The following is a 16,362-nucleotide window of genomic DNA, read 5'->3' as shown; positions in this document are numbered from 1 at the left end:
TGGTCTTAAGACCACCAATGAAAAAAGTGGTACTGTGCTTCACAAGCGTATGCATCCACTTCTCTTTTATAACTACTCCCCATCTCTAATGCTTTTAAACTCCCCGATGTGGGACTAAATCACAGTATATGCTTGGTTAAAAGCTTCCACGGCATGTTATTAGTTTTTTTCTCTCTTTCTTTCTTTTATTATAATCATTGTTAGTTGTTAATTAAATTAGTAATAATTCCTAATATTAGAGAAAGCTTGTAATTTATTAATTTTATTAAACTAATATATATATTATCGAGCCAACTCATGAACCAACCGAGTCGAACTATATAAAGCTCAAGTTCAGCTCATTTATCTAACGAACTTATTTTTCAGCTCAAGTTCAGCTCAATTGGTTCATGAACCAAGTTCAACGAGTTAATTGTCGAATCGAGTTCCGAACTATTGTCGAGTTGGTTCGGTTCATTGTCAGTCCTACCGGAGGGAGTATTTTTGATAACATATTATTTGAAGTCAATACTCCTAATTTTTTTTATTTATTTTTATAAGATGACCTATTTATTCCTAAATTAATTGAAGTTATTCACCAAAAAACAATTAATTGAAGTTCATTTGCCACTTGAAATGGTTTTTTTTTTAAGGATTAAATGAATATTTAATGGGTAATGTAAATCGGTGCCCCCGGGGCATTGGTTTAGAAAGCAAATGCAGTAAGTATTGCAGTGGAACTTGTGTTGTCAACACCTCAAAAGCATAAAAAGTGTTATTCTTCATTTTAAAATTTCCTTTTTTAGGTTCCTTAACCAGTGCTCCGGGGGCACCGGTTAACATGACCCATGTTTAATTAGTACTAATAGGATCTATGATGAGGAATGGATGCAAACTTGTAAAACGAAAAATCAACACATGTGGGACCCAAATTAAAGTAAATTAATAATTTTCACCTTAATGACCCTTTGGTTGGAAAAAGAACTCACGAAAATCCACCATCGTTCGTTCGTGTGGGTTGCTTTTGCTTATGTAGCGGGTCGTCCCATGTTGTCATGTTCAGTCTCCATGTGGTCTCACTTGTTTATTGCTATCTCATCACTCTCATTACGTTACTCTTCCACTAATCTTCTTCCTTTCTCTTTTAAATCAATTATTAAATCAATAATGCATTACTCATATTCTCAACTCAATCCTTTTCGTAAATCATGATTCTGTCTTCAGATCATGGGTCTTCTTCTCATCCCCCACTTCTTCAATTAAATAAACCAAAACCCTTTCCATAAACAAAATCACCCTAGCATTTATATTTTTTGTATGTAGTTTAAGTGACAAGAACCATACAAAATTTACATATATATAACCGTTGAGTTTTCAAGTTCGAACTCGAATAAAAATGTTCAACTTAACAACATAAACATTGTAAGTTAACTTATGCGCTCGACAGAGACTTAAGCATTTAATTTTCAGCTCATACTATTGAGCAAATTTCTTTTTGGGTACATACTAACATAAAAAACATTTGGGTTAATTATGTTTCTAGTCCCTATAAAATAGCGACCTTGTAAGTTTAGTCCTTACTTAATTTTAATAGCATTTTTAGTCCCTATAAAAAAAATTTACTTATAATTTTAGTCCCTGCTAAAACAAAGCTTGATTAATTATCCTTAAACTCTTAAATTTTTGAACGATTTTTTTGAGACAAGATTAGAACACTATGAAATGTTCGTTTACTAAAATTTAGAATTTTCTGACATGAAATGAATTAAATATGAATTTTTTAAAACGACAAAAGTTAAAGATAAAAAGTAATAAAATCTGGATGTAGAAATCAAATTTTGCGATAATTTTTTGCAGAGGAACTTTTAGTAATGTTCTAAACATGTCTGCAAAAAATTGTTCAAAAATTTAAGAGTTTAAGCATAAATTAAACAAATTTGAATTGAGTAGGGACTAATACTCAGTGCAGAAAAACAAAATTAAGGACTAAAAATGCTATTAAAATTAAGTAAGGACTAAACTTATAAGGTCGCTATTTTATAGGGACTAGAAACATAATTAACCCAAAACATTTTGGCTCTGTTTGGTAAACTCAAAAAAAGAGCTTTTAGCTCTTAGCTTATAAGCTCATTTGACAAAAAAAAGCTCTGTTTGGTAACACTTTAGCTCTGTTTGGTACAACGAGCTTATAGCTTATTTCAGGAGCTTATAAGCTATTTTTCAGAAGCTACTTCAAGTAGCTTTTGAACTTATAGCTTTTAGCTTCTCATTTTTTCTTCCATATTTACCCTTATTATTCAAAGCAAAAGCTATCAGCTAATTTTACCAAACACTTCAACTAGCTTATCAGCTAAAAGCTATCAGCTATCAGCTAATTTTACCAAAGATAGCCTTTGACTCCTTAACTGTTTAGTTCATGATCGGTGCATAAAAAAAACATTTGTTTGAAAGATATAAACTCTTTAAATGAATCTCAACAATTAATCTCGACAATTACACAATTGCGTGTGAATGATATCTACTAAACTAAATATAAAAATAGATGTCCGTACGTTTTACGATTTTGCCCTTGGAGGGGTATTTTGGTAAATTGGTAAATGACTATCTTCCCCTATATATATATGTGAAAAGAAAAAAAAAAAGAGAAAAGAAAAGGGAGAGAGAAACGGGAACGGGAGAAAGAAGGAAGAAGGAGGACGGGAACGGGAAAGGGAGGAGAATTCTCCTCCGTCGCAAAAAACGGCGGCGCCGATTGCTTTCTCTTCGGTATTTCTCGTCTTTCTCTCCGGTTGCTCTATTTCTCAGGTTCGGTTCCTGTTCTGTTCATCATCATCATCATCGCGTTTTTTTTTTCTTTTTCTGCTTGCATGTCTGTTTTTGTGTTGTTTTTGTTGTTGTTTTGCCTCTTTTATTTATGTACCTTGGTTGATTCAGTGTTTGTTTGGTCTGTATGTTGTGTTTGTTTTTGATGGATTGAGAGATTTTGGTTTAATTTTCTGGGTTGTTATTTTGGTTTAATTATTTTTTTGTACAATCATTATTCTCTCTCTTTTGTTCATCTGAGGTCATGCATGTCTCTAAAAATGCTTTATTGAATCAATTTTTGTTAATTTAGGTTGGAATTTATGTTTTTTCTTTCAATCGAATTTTGTCTTGAATATCATTATTCAGGATGTTATCTGCTTATCAGAACCTGTTGATAAGGCAAAAGGCTTAACTGTTGCAGAGTGTTTTGGGATTTCACAGGTTAGTAATTAGCCTAAATGTTATTTTATTGTGTCTTATTGTTGCTTAAGTCCATTAAATTGACTCCAAGTGTTTTCATTGTTTTGAAATAGGATTTGATGTCTAGATTTGGTACTGCTGCTGCACAGACTACTGAGTCTGTGTCTGATCATGGAAATACAAAGAAGACTGGTGCTGCTTATGATCAGGCTAATCAAACAAGAAGGAAAAGAAGCCATGAGGGAACACCAACCACTGGTATGACTCTGTTCTGCTGTTTGAAAAGGTAATATGATCTCAAGGTTCTTTAATAAATTACATTTTATTTTATTCCTATGTTTGATATTTCTGATCTTCTTTTATTGCAATTTGTACTCAAGATACAATGTGCACTGTATCCATTAAAAATAACGTATCAAAAATTGTTCTCATCTTAGTAAAGTCAAAGCTTTACTGAGATAAAAGATTTCAGATTTCAATTACTATTTTATATAATTGTTATTTTCAATTCAGATTTCAGGTCATTAACAACTCACAATCAGCAAGCCAAAATTTCACTCAAGCTTATGGTTCTTTTCAAGTTTCACAAAATGATGTCTTCTCTAATGAGTCAAGTTAAGAAGATTCAGGACTTAAAAAATCTCACAAGGTTTGCTATGTTTTATGTATCTTACATTTATTTATATACGTACGTTCACTAAGATTTCTTCAACTATTTGACTTTTTTCCAAATTGTCCCAGCATACCTATTGTTTCACTGTTGGAACTACCAAAAAATTCAATCCTAACTACTTTGGGTGGTACTATGAGAGCTGTACTAGGTGTACAAGTCTTCAAAGTCTACTGTTGGAAGTTATAAATGCTCATGTGGTGCATTTAGTTGATAATTGAAATATAAATTGGAAGAGTAAAATTTAGTATCTGATTTTCTCAGCTGCTTTGGTAACTTCATAGTATCTGAACTTTTAGGATTGCTTCAATGAGGTTTTACTAAAATGCGTTCTTCATTGTTGCCTAATTGGATACTGTTGTGAGGAGTAGCAGAGGCTTTTGGTGTAAGAGTACATGACAAGAGGGGGCTTGGAGAATCAATTGTTCAGAAGTATGTTGCATTTACTTTATTTTTACCAATACTATATTATATACATATATTAATCATGCTTTAAGGTCTGATTTCTTATTTTCTTTGTTGTGATTCAAGCAGGATCCTCTGCTACATTACCATGGTCAACTAGAATGAAAATTGCATTAGGTGCAGCTAAGGGACTAGCTTTCCTTCATGAAGCAGATAAACTTGTAATATATAGGGATTTCAAAACTCCAAATATATTACTGGACTCGGTATGTTCATTCATTTCATCAATGATAATGTAGCATCTGCTGCTAGCCTACATCAAGTAATTTTTTTTTCTTCCCTAAATTCAGGATTACACAACTAAACTATCAAACCTTGGATTAGCTGAAGATGGTCCTGAAGGAGAAGAAACACATGTGACAACAACATGCATAATGGGAACAAAAGGCTATGCTGCTCCTGAGTATATCATGGCAGGTATTGGCATTTTACCATAAAGGTTCCATTTGGATAAACAACTTAAGCATTTATAGCATAAGCGCTTATGTATAAGCTGTTTTTATATAAAATAAAGTCAAATAGTTTTCATATAAGTTGAGTTATTTACATAAGCTATCCTGGCTAGCTTATAGAGATGTCATAAACTGTTTTCACAAGCTCTTAAATATGCTCAAATAAGTCAATTCAAATAGGTTCTTAATTACCTTTTTTAACTAACTTTATTAGCAAATGGCTTTGCTGCTACTAAAAAACAGAATTTAATTGGCATGTTTTAACAAACTTTACTTTTGCATTTTATGTTACAAACTCAGCAGAAATCATTAACTTAGTTAATTAACTGCCTTCAATTTTCAGGTCATCTTTCTACCAAGAGTGATGTGTATAGGTATGGAGTAGTGTTGTTGGAATTGCCTACAGGAAAGTATTATATATGAGAGTGCATCTAAGGTAGAAGTTATCAAAAATAATATAGAAATATTATACTGGAAAATTATGAAAAGTAGTATATACAACTTTTTACTGCATCCGTCCTGCAATACTTGACCTACTTGATCATTTCACACAGATTAAGAAAAGTGTAATGATGAAAAAAAGAGAATGATATTTTTACTGAATTGTCCTTATTATTATTTTTAAACCTTCACTTTTTAAGTAATGATTACTTTCTTTGTTCCACTACAAACTTTTACATGGAGACCACAAAAAGTAACTATAAGGGGTAAACTTGTCAAATTAAGCTTAAAAATTTGAGAAGGTTAAGTATTGTGGGACAATTTTTTTCTCAAATAGGTCAAATATTGCGAGACGGAGAGAGCCTAAAGCGATGGTTTAGTAACTTTAATAAGCAACTTTAATTTTGTCTTTTTTTTATAAAGTAAGAATAGTTTAGTAAAAGTGTTATATCCAATGATTATTTCATTCTATTTCTTAATCTGTGTGTCAAAGCCTAAAGCGACACTCATTTTAAAACGGAGGGAGTAGTTGTTTTCAATTAAATTTTTAACCTTTAATTTATAACCCAAAGCAAAGACACTTAGTTAACATGATTGAATAACGAATATCTTTCCTTTGGATGCCCTCTACTATCTCTCACCAATCACCATAAGGTAGAAGGAAAGAGAAAGCATCAAAAAAATTAACCAAAGGGTAAAAGCCAGCAAATTGACCAAAAGACATGTGTATAGGTATGGAGTAGTGTTTCTTTCGTTCATTTTGTGTCATGTAAATATTGGTGTTAATCTCTTTTTGGTAACTCTATGACAGTAGCGCCCACTTTTTAAGATTTTAATGCATTGACAGCACAACTTTCAATGCAAGATACTACTATATTTAACTCCTTAACCAGTGCCTTGAGGGCACCGGTTAACATTTCCCTTTTTTTATTTATTTATGGAATTTTGATTACTCTCCCCACTTATGAAATTGTGTTCATCAGGTACATCCACTTACAAAATCGGTTCAATCATTTTTTAAATCGGTTCAAGCGACTTTAAAAGTGGCAGTCGCTGAAAAATGTCGAGCGGATGATACCATATAAAATTTAAACCCCTTTTGTACACCTTACTTGTGTATTTAAGTTTTTAACAATTAAAAACTTTAATACAAACTCATGGTTGTGAGATGCTTTGATATATATTGTGAAACAAATGCTGCGATTTTAGAGATGGTACCATGTGAATAGCTGAAATGTCAATCATCATTTTATTTCAAACTATATATAGTTATGTATGTGATATTTGTTGTTATTGATATTTTGTTATTGATATTGGCTTAGAGTTACAAACCATATCTTTTCCTCCAAATTTTGATCTTATTGGCAGCGCTGGTAATCATTCGGCTGCAGTGACTTATATCATAATTAGCATTGGCGGTTGCATGATCCTCAGTTGTAGTGCTGATAGGTATGTTAGCATAGGTTCGGTATACAAAAAAAAAAAAAAAAGAATGGACTGTGTAAGTTTTTCTGCTCAATTGAATAATAGGAACAAAAGTTTTACATAGATGTTCTGACTTTTTTGTGTAAAAAACTACAAATGAATTTGAACTTTAACAACCTCTTATGGCTCATTATTACAATATATTGATTTAGCAAAGCAGAAATTGCCAAAGATGGTGTTTGACTATTATGCATCTGGTGCTGAGGACCAATGGTCTCTCCAAGAAAACAGAAATGTCTTTTCCAGAATTTTGTAAGATTTCATATAAGTTACCAAATGATGTTACTTTATTATGTTCCTTTGATGTTTTGTCAACCTATGATTCTAAGAATAAGAACAAATGTTAATGTGCTGAAAAATATGGTTGACAAACATTACAGGTTTAGGCCACCAATTCTTATCGATGTGAGCAAGATAGACATGTCAACTACTGTCCTTGGCTTCAAAATTTCCATGCCAGTCATGATTGCTCCAACTGCTATGCAGAAAATGGCTCATCCGGAGGGTATCATTGCTTTTTCTTTAAATTCACTTGAATTTCTGAAATGCAAAATTAAGTTGTTTTGTTTTGTGCAATATTTTGTTAGAAGGAAAAAGTTCATGAAAAATCAAGCATGACATGAAATTTTGCAGAGTTTAAGCCTATATTACCCTTCTGGATACGAATAAGGTATAGAAATGATTATTAGTATTTGATTATGTACAAAAGAATAATTGAGACAAAGTTCATTAAAGGATATTTGAGTTGATTACTGACATTAACATTTGTGAGACTATTTGTAAGCAACTTATCTACTCATTTTTGTACAAAACAATAACTGAGAAAGAGAACATTAGGCTTATTTGTGCTTATCGAAACAATTTAAGACATGTTTATAAGTTGTTCTTAGCTTATTTTTTTAAGCTCTCAAATATAGCTTATAAAAACAGCTTATAGCTTATATGGCAATAATTTGACTATTTTATCTTTTCAGTGTGTATGTAAAACTTATCCTTTGACACAGGCTCTTTTGTTCAGTTTATGTAGCATTTTCTATGCTGTCTCATATATTGGATTAATCTGTTGAACTTGGCTTTGTAATGCAGACAGCCTGGTTTTAAGCAAATGAAGATTATAAGGCAGGAGAGGCATACAGTTTGCCTCATTGAGTTTGAAGTCCGTAAACTTTGTTCATATTTGTGCCTTTTATTTTCTGACTTATGTTTACGCTAATAATTGGTGTTCAATAACCTATTTCAGGATGTGAATAGTGCTACAAATGTGCACCACAATCTGCAGGGTGCTGTTATCCCAAGTTCTGACATATCATTGAGATACTTTCTTTCTTTTCATGGCACGGCTTGACATGACATCAATGATCCATCTACCCTTTCCGCTCTCATTACAATTGTCATTAACCACATTTTTAGCTCCTGTTTTTCAAATTTAGTTTCTATGAACTGGGGGCGTACTTTAGGCTATAAAATACAGTGTTATAATCGGTGATTAGAAAATTAATGGTTGAAATTGGCATCATTGTGTAATTAACTATGAAGTTTGTAAAATTCATTTGTTTGATTTTTGAATCACCGAATATAATTTGTACTTTGTCTTCTAAAGTATACTCAAGCTTTTGAAACTACATCCACCCCGGCATTCATGACTTCATCTGATCAGAGCATTAATGTTAAATGCGTTGAAGTTAAAACTATTTAAAGGATTCTCCAGAGTTGTTATATGTTGTCTGATTTATACAGGGTTGCAACATGACAAAGCTTCCTTTCATAATGGAAGGTCCATTTCTGCTACTGCCATATTGTTGCAGGTGATTTTTGTTGGCACGGGTAAGGTAAACTACCATCAAATTTGGTTGGAACATCTGTTGGATATCAAGTGAAGCAGCCATTGAATCATAGGTGCCCTGTGACTACGAATTTCTGATAAAACGAAAAATGTTAGTTTTGTGCAAGAATTGGATGTTTATACCGTCAAAGTTTTATTTGTGTAGAAGTTACTGGTAGGCTAATTTTCATACACCTAGAGTCATTGTGGGATCCTCATCCTGCCATCAATTTTTTTGGATAGTCAAATGTCATCCTGCTATCAACGATTTTAAACTTATAATTTTTTTTTGCTTTGAACTCTTAATCTCACACACTTCAAGGTCTATATCTTCCACACAATATTTACCTAAGAAAAATAGAATGTTACAAAATGCAAAAGAATTATTACATTACTCACTTCTGTTATTCTTTTTAATGCAGGATCCTTACTCACTTGATATAGGAAGATTTTTCACAGGATATGGAATTTGAGTTATTTCATATGTGGTAATTATAAACTATTAGAAAGTTTAAGATGAGGCCTCATGTTGCTTCTTCTTGATGATAATATTTCAAATTTTAACAATTCATAGCAAAAATATGTAACAGGTCCCTGTATATATAGCTTATTTCCAGATAACAATCATATTTTTTTATTTTTTTTATTTTAGCACATATACTAATTTAAGCTCATAGATGTTAGTATTGCAGAGGGGCAAGAGATCCTCTGCTGCCTGTTTTTTTTACTGCAATTGCCTGTTTTTCTTTCTTTTGCAAGGGCGGTAAGGATGAGCGCATAAAATATTGTTCCCTTAATTACACAAGTCACTACCAATAGTTTTATCTTTGTATTCATGGACAATTCCCTACCATTTGTTTTAAGATGATATAAGATTATTTTTTGTAAGGCTTGACTCAACTAGCAATGTTGATGATTAGGTTGTAAACCTTCATCTAATTCAAATCCAATTTTTTTTCTCTCTTTTAATCAAACTAACATGGTGTTGAGTGTACTTTTATATAGTGTACGTATACAATGGCAAAAAAATTATGTTCGTATGTTACTACTACTGGATTGGACAGGTGGGAGTGGCATTGTAGACATTGGTATAGAAAAACACCAGTAGAGGATCCACATCTTTTTAAGAAAGGTTATCTAATGTCTCCACCCAAATATAGATAGAGTTTGCTCAATAAAGCACTATCTTATTTTATTTTGCTGGTACTCTCTAACTTGATTATATCATGTTGGAAAAGAAATGCGGGGTCATGTTTCTAATTCCAACCATTCAATTATTCAATTTTATATATTTACGGTGAGTTTGAACTTCCCCGCTTTAGAAGAAAAAAAAAAGATGAGGGATTAAAATTTAAAATGAGAAAAATGAATGCAATGATGGCATCAGGATGAGCTTTATTATGACAAGTGAATGCAAACTGGTTTTCATTCTTTTAATCACAGGTTTTCTTTTTTTTAGAAATTCCTTGCATATATTGAATAAGCTAAGTGAGATAAATAAGTTTGTTCAACTGGTTTCTAATATATGTCATGCATATTTACAGGTTGTTAGTGGCATAAAAAAGTCCTTGACGTTTTCATTTGTTACTCGTGATAAGCCATTTTGAACATTTCATTTTCTAACCCGTGATGCAGGAGTACTCTAAATATTGTGTTATGGTTTATAATTATCTGTCATTTCGCAATCTATCCGTCCGATATAATATTTTGTCAAAAAAGTAGCTAACCCCCGTGCGAAGCACGGGTTTGTAACTAGTTTTTAGTTTAAAAAAAATTTGTACTTTTTTTCACTCGAGGGTGATTGGATCTTTTCCATGTTCCCTTTCCAGGGATTCTTCTCATTTCCCTATGAATGAATTTTGAAAATATCTTTTTGGGCTTTGGGCTTTTTCTTCTCTCTCTCTTCTCTCTCTCTCTCTCTCTAGCATGTGGGTTCCATGCTAAAACATGAATCTTTTGTAAGTGTTGATCTCCGGGCCTGACTGACTAACTTTATTGAGATGTGGTTCTGAGCTTCAGACCACTCTTCAGAGGATGTCTAGTTTACTTCTCTGTTTCATGTCAGCATATCCATTTTCTAGGGTTCTTTTCTTCTTCTTCTCCTCTCTTTGATTTCACTCTCAACTACACTTACCTGCCTCATGTATGATTTGAGCATCTTATACATAAACAAATGGAATCTGGTGGTAGATTCTACTCAGTTGATGAGTTCAATTTAGACCCTAAATGGTTGGTTGATCCTAAACATCTTTATGTTGGCCCCAGGATTGGTGAAGGAGCTCATGCTAAAGTCTATGAGGGAAAGTAAGTTTCTTTCTAAGATTGATACCCCATTTTTTATTTGCTTTAGATTAAGTTAAATTTTGTATCTTTAGTTGATGAGTAATTGTATTGTGTTGTTTTGGGTGGGTGTTTTTTCAGCTAGATTTGTGGTTATTGATTTGATTCTTCTTTGTGAAAATTGAATAGTGTACGTATATCTTGTTGTCTTGTGTTTGATTTGTAAAGCGTCATACTTTATTGCTGTAATCTGTATGTGTTGCATAGGCTGCATATTATATAGTTAGTTTGAATTGAACTCAGTGTTGTCAATCGCGGATCACAGAAAATTGTGGTTTGTTAAAATTTTGTTATACTACAGTGCTAGCTATTTGACAACACTTTATATTAAATAGCTTATCGCGGAACAATAGTGATTTGTTCAAATTTTGCTATGTTATAATAATAGCTATTTGACAATATTGATTGAACTTAATGTTCATTTCGTACAACAATCACTAATGGAAATGACTTAGGCTTCTCTGATCTGAGTAGTTTTTTTTTGGTTGAATGATGAATCTTACTAATTAGTTGTTAGAAATGTTAGCGGGCTAGTTGAACCCTTATGTTCCTCCATCCAAACTACCTTAACACTCCTACCTGAATAGTTGTTTTTGAATTGTTACTTTTTGAGTTTGGAGTTATGTCACTCATCTAAGTTATTCTGTTGTCGGATTCATTTCAGATATAAAAACCAGATTGTTGCTATTAAAATTGTACATAAAGGAGAAACTACTGAAGAGATTGCCAAGAGAGAAGATCGCTTTGCAAGGGAGGTGGCTATGTTGTCTAGAGTGCAACATAAGAACTTGGTGAAGGTGAGAATTTGGTTGTGTTTGCTGTATATGTTATTGAATCAAAAACTATATATCATACAACAAAGGCTGCTTGTTATGCGTCAAGTTTGCATCAGCTGACACACAATAAATATTGCCGCTCTTTCTCTACAGTTTATCGGTGCCTGCAAGGAGCCAGTAATGGTGATAGTCACTGAGCTGTTATCAGGAGGAACTCTGCGCAAGTATTTGCTTAACATGCGCCCCAAATGCTTGGATACACATGTGGCCATTGGTTTTGCACTCGATATTTCACGTGCTATGGAGTGCCTGCATTCTCATGGGATCATACACCGTGATCTTAAACCTGGTAATAGTTTGGTTTGGCTTGTTTTCTTTCCCCTATAAAAGAATCCTTTTTATGTTGGATCAAGTAAATGTAGGCTTTTATGCTCTGTATTTTACATCAATGTTGCATTACTGCGACAAGATTTACTCTTTCTAGTATCCGCTTTATGGCTCCTCCTTCAATATAATCTCATAGACTCATACTCAAATCCGTTCTTTTTATTTTATCAAAAATTGTCCTTGCCCAACGTGTATTTTCTAATCTATCTTTTTTTAATTTTTCTATTTTAAATGTAATAAATTGCAATTATATTTACTGATTAATTATCTTCCCCCTATCAAAATTTGAAGTCCAGAAAAATTGCATCAGTGTGGTTTAAAATTATCATCTTCCAAATCATGGTTGCCACTTATAACATGCTTGCCTGCCATTTTGTAGAATTAACTGTCACTCTCAACCACACGTGCATTTCATAATACATGTCACTGAGTCAGATTTCTTTTTGTTTTAAACTCAGTTAGATAACTGGTTTAAAATGTTTGTTACAACAGTTTCATCTATGATCTATAAAACAGTCAAAGTTATCATGAAACAGGACACTTAGTCTTGTATGTTTGTGTTTATTGGGGTTGAAATGTTGGTTTTTGCGTACACATACAAATAGATTTACTGAATTAGCATTTTGGTTTGGCCTAAAGAATTATACTGTATTATTGTTTGAAGTTTCAACAGTGCAATATATGATGATGACTGTTAGGTTTTATTCCATTTTGTTCTTGTCATCTACTATGCTCCCTAATTATAAGCACTATCCCTATTTTTATTTATCATTATCTGCTATGTTTAGCTCACATTATAAAACTTATTCTTGAAAAAGCAAGCTTTTATTGGTTCTTTCCTTTTGAACATGCTCGTTTTCTCCCGTTTGCTTTTCTTTATAATTAAAACCTGATCCAAGTGCTCCCCTAACAACTAAAAAATAACTAGCTCTTTGATTATAATATATACCCAACATGTCCTTTATAGATAGTTGGACTGGGACTACTGTGTTGTCTCTATATGCATAATTGATCTTCTAGAAAAATAGTTACTTATTGTAACACTATCCATATAGATTTGTGAAAACATTTCTTCATTGTCAAGCAGTACAAAATGAATACTGTTATTCGTGATCTGCTATTAATTGTTCAGTACTGAAGCTTCCTTTTCTTAGATGTAGAACTCGCCCAATTGTATATCAATCAACATAATAATGAATATGAAGATTGTCTTTTGTCCTTAATACAGATAATTTGCTATTGACCGAAGACCACGGAACAGTCAAGTTAGCAGATTTTGGTTTAGCAAGAGAAGAGTCTTTAACTGAGATGATGACAGCTGAAACGGGAACATACCGTTGGATGGCTCCAGAGGTATATTGACGAATAGATTGACTTTTTGTGTCGTATGATTCATATTTACGAGCAGCTTGAACTGATTGTGCGAATACAATTGCAGTTATACAGTACTGTCACACTGAGGCAAGGGGAGAAGAAGCATTATAACCATAAAGTCGATGCTTATAGCTTTGCAATCGTATTTTGGGAGCTCTTGCACAACAAAGTTCCTTTCGAAGGCATGTCAAACCTTCAAGCTGCATATGCTGCAGCCTTCAAGGTAATCTAAGATCATGCTTATTTCTTACATGCTGTTATCTAATATTGTTTAAAAGCCGTCGAAAACTGTTGACACGCGTCTTTTGGTTTTTAGAATGTAAGGCCGAGTGCGGATCATCTTCCCGAAGAATTGGCTGTAATCCTTACTTCATGCTGGCAAGAGGATGCAAATGCCCGACCCAACTTCACACAGATAATCCAAATGCTCCTAAATTATCTTTACACCGTTTCGCCTCCTACACCTGCAATTCCTTCAAGAATATTCACTTCTGAGAACATCGTGTTGCCACCAGAATCCCCTGGTACGAGCTCCTTAATGGCAAAACGTGATGACACCGGCGATACACCTAGAGTAAAGGACGAAATCAAGCCTAATGGTTTCCTTTGCTGTTTCAGCCAGTGTTATTAACTCTTGAACAGGTCTTTAAAGTACAAAATGGCATTAAAAAAAATTGTAACATAGAATCTTGTCTAAAGAGGGATCCTTTTTTGATGACTTGGTAAATGTTCAGATTAATAATAATACCTTTACAATTCTAGCAAAATTTAGTTCTTTATTTTGGTCTATTCCACCTAGCTTATTCGAGCTCTACTTTAGTCATACAAACTTATACGCTATAACTTATCTGCTATAAGTTTGCGGGCCGAGATGTTCTATGATACATGGTGGCATTTAACATGGGAAAGTCTAAAACTTTCCCACCATAGGTCAGTTGATTTTTACCATTAGATTAAAAAAGAATACCTATTTTATTATGGTCTGTCTGCACTAGATTTTTTTTCTTTCACTTTCATTGTCTTCAACCTCTACCTATGGAATTTTACAGTCACTTTCAATGAAGAAGAACAACATAAAACAGCAACAAGAACCACACAAGTCCAATAATCATCATCACAATAACCAATAAATCATGAAAATAATGAATTAAGGGTAACCTTATTCTTACTTGCTCAACATCTTGATGAACAAGTTCATTGCATTCAAAATTGATTTTTGCAGCATGCTCTAGAAATGAAGAAACTAACATAGACCCTCAGACCCAAATCAGAAAAGAAAAAAAGATAAGAATTTTAATACGAAAACAAAGAAAGATGAAGGAAAAGGAATAAGAAATATAGTTGCAACAAGGACGGCAAGAGTAAATCTAATTGAAACAAGGAGCACTCTGCATCTTCTCCTGTAATTCTTGCAACTAAAAATCAAATACCTACAAAACTAAATTCATTAAAACAATGAAATTTGAACCAAAATGAAAACTTTGAGGAAAAAAGTGAAAGGAGAAAGACCCATATTTCATCTTCCCAAAATCAAGACGTTCAATAGTAGAATGGTTGAAGGAGAGTTGAAATTGTTGTGTTTGAAGGAGAGTCACCGGTGGTGGTAGTGTTGGCCTGTTGCGTGAGAGACATGGAGGAAAGAGAAAGTGAAAAAAATCTAGTGGTGAAAGAACATGATAATACTGTGGTCTTCCTTTGATCAAACCACTAAATCCAAACTGACCCATGGTGGGAAAGTTTTAGACTTTCCCATGTTAAATGCCACCATGATACATGGTGGCCACATGAGATTAGCGGACATTTCTTTGTTCTCTTATTCATTCCCAGTTTGAGACATTATTATTACAATAAGCTAAGGTAAACAATGACCAGAAAATTAATATAATATGGAGTATATCGCAATGGTGGCCATGGATTGAGATGAGCTACTTTTTGAGAATTTCTTCTGGTCTACATTTTGTCACGAAAAATTGTATGCATTAATTAATATATTTCAAGTAAAGGTTGGATAAAATTTAAGTATATATATGTTTGATGATTGCTCATACGACAATTCACAATTGGATCAAAGAAAAGTCACAAATATGTGTCGTAATTTATCAAAAATATGTGTCGTAATTTATCAAAGGCGTATGATTGGTAATTTAATTTGGTATGCCCCACACCTACTTCATCTGTCTCCACATTTCCATAATACCCTTTCTAACCATTTACATTTGTTTTTTTGTTTTATGGAGAGGAAGGAACCTTTTTACATTTCTTAAAGAGTTGTGTTATTTGAACATTCATATATGTGACAACTCAAATTTTACAAAGGAAATGAGATATTGGCACAAAAACCAAAGCAATAGAGAGAGGAGGTAAAAAGATAATGTGAGTATGAGAGAGAAAATGATCATAAAAGTTGTCAAAAATGGTTGTTCAAATATCATTTCTCTTTCTCTAATGGTATGTTATCTGGTGTTATTTAGACACATAAAATCCGACCGACGCAGTATACAAATGAGTGTGAATATTACCCAGGGGCCAGGAGAGAGAAAAATGATCCAAAGAGAAAGAAAATTAATACAAATTTTGGAAATTGTATACATATATACGATGTTGATGCCAGATTTTGTTAAATGTAAACTTAAAGTTTAGCGTATATCAAAAAAATCTAAAGGCTTAATACATCCTTTGGTCCCTTAACTTATTTTTGAATTTCATTTTGGTCCCTTAACTTTAAACTGTCTCAATTTGGTCCCTTAAGTATCTCTCCGTTTACCAAAGTGGTCCCTTCCGTTAGTTTTCCGTTATGTTTAATAAAAAAAGTTAAATGTGGTACACGTATCATTTTGTCATTTGTTGAGAACTTATTTTTTTTTTTTGTTATTTCCTTCATCTTCTCCATACAATCCTTCATCTTCTTTCTTAAAAAAATGAAGAACACAAACCAAAATTCAAAGA

At 32.9% G+C, this 16,362-nt stretch overlaps 2 protein-coding genes across 18 annotated transcripts; both read left to right on the top strand.

Moving 5' to 3' along the window:
- The first annotated feature begins 2,596 nt into the window (after window positions 1-2,596).
- LOC146940302 (uncharacterized) lies at window positions 2,597-9,163 on the top strand. 17 transcript variants are annotated; one of them, XR_015031980.1, is made up of 14 exons: window positions 2,600-2,784; window positions 3,151-3,225; window positions 3,318-3,490; window positions 3,718-3,853; window positions 3,946-4,306; window positions 4,409-4,545; window positions 4,630-4,756; window positions 5,135-5,165; window positions 6,601-6,681; window positions 6,870-6,969; window positions 7,098-7,222; window positions 7,804-7,873; window positions 7,958-8,651; window positions 8,962-9,163. XR_015031980.1 is itself a non-coding variant. In XM_085753983.1 (10 exons), the coding sequence occupies exons 2-9, from the start codon at window positions 4,730-4,732 to the stop codon at window positions 8,592-8,594; spliced, it is 570 nt and encodes a 189-aa protein (XP_085610109.1). In that variant the 5' UTR covers window positions 4,409-4,545; window positions 4,630-4,729; the 3' UTR covers window positions 8,595-8,613; window positions 8,962-9,163. The 17 variants fall into 17 exon arrangements, 2 of the variants coding, with proteins under 2 accessions (XP_085610109.1, XP_085610108.1); XR_015031969.1 differs by lacking the exon at window positions 8,962-9,163 and having other exon boundaries at window positions 2,597-2,784; window positions 3,170-3,225; window positions 6,878-6,969; window positions 7,958-8,099; XR_015031968.1 differs by lacking the exon at window positions 8,962-9,163 and having other exon boundaries at window positions 2,597-2,784; window positions 4,174-4,306; window positions 6,878-6,969; window positions 7,958-8,099.
- Window positions 9,164-10,513: 1,350 nt separating this feature from the next.
- On the top strand, window positions 10,514-14,183 carry LOC146940301 (serine/threonine-protein kinase STY13-like). Its single transcript, XM_085753980.1, has 6 exons — window positions 10,514-10,843; window positions 11,544-11,676; window positions 11,809-12,004; window positions 13,271-13,395; window positions 13,481-13,639; window positions 13,733-14,183. Exons 1-6 carry the CDS (start codon window positions 10,713-10,715, stop codon window positions 14,045-14,047), a joined length of 1,059 nt encoding a protein of 352 aa, XP_085610106.1. The 5' UTR covers window positions 10,514-10,712; the 3' UTR covers window positions 14,048-14,183.
- The last annotated feature ends 2,179 nt before the right edge of the window (window positions 14,184-16,362 follow it).

The sequence above is a fragment of the Medicago sativa genome, chromosome 3, assembly GCF_051527215.1.
Source record: "Medicago sativa cultivar Bolivia chromosome 3, Bolivia_mono, whole genome shotgun sequence".
Taxonomy (NCBI): domain Eukaryota; kingdom Viridiplantae; phylum Streptophyta; class Magnoliopsida; order Fabales; family Fabaceae; genus Medicago; species Medicago sativa.
Note: the sequence above shows the minus strand (reverse complement) of the source record. Positions and strands in the feature narration are given on the sequence as shown.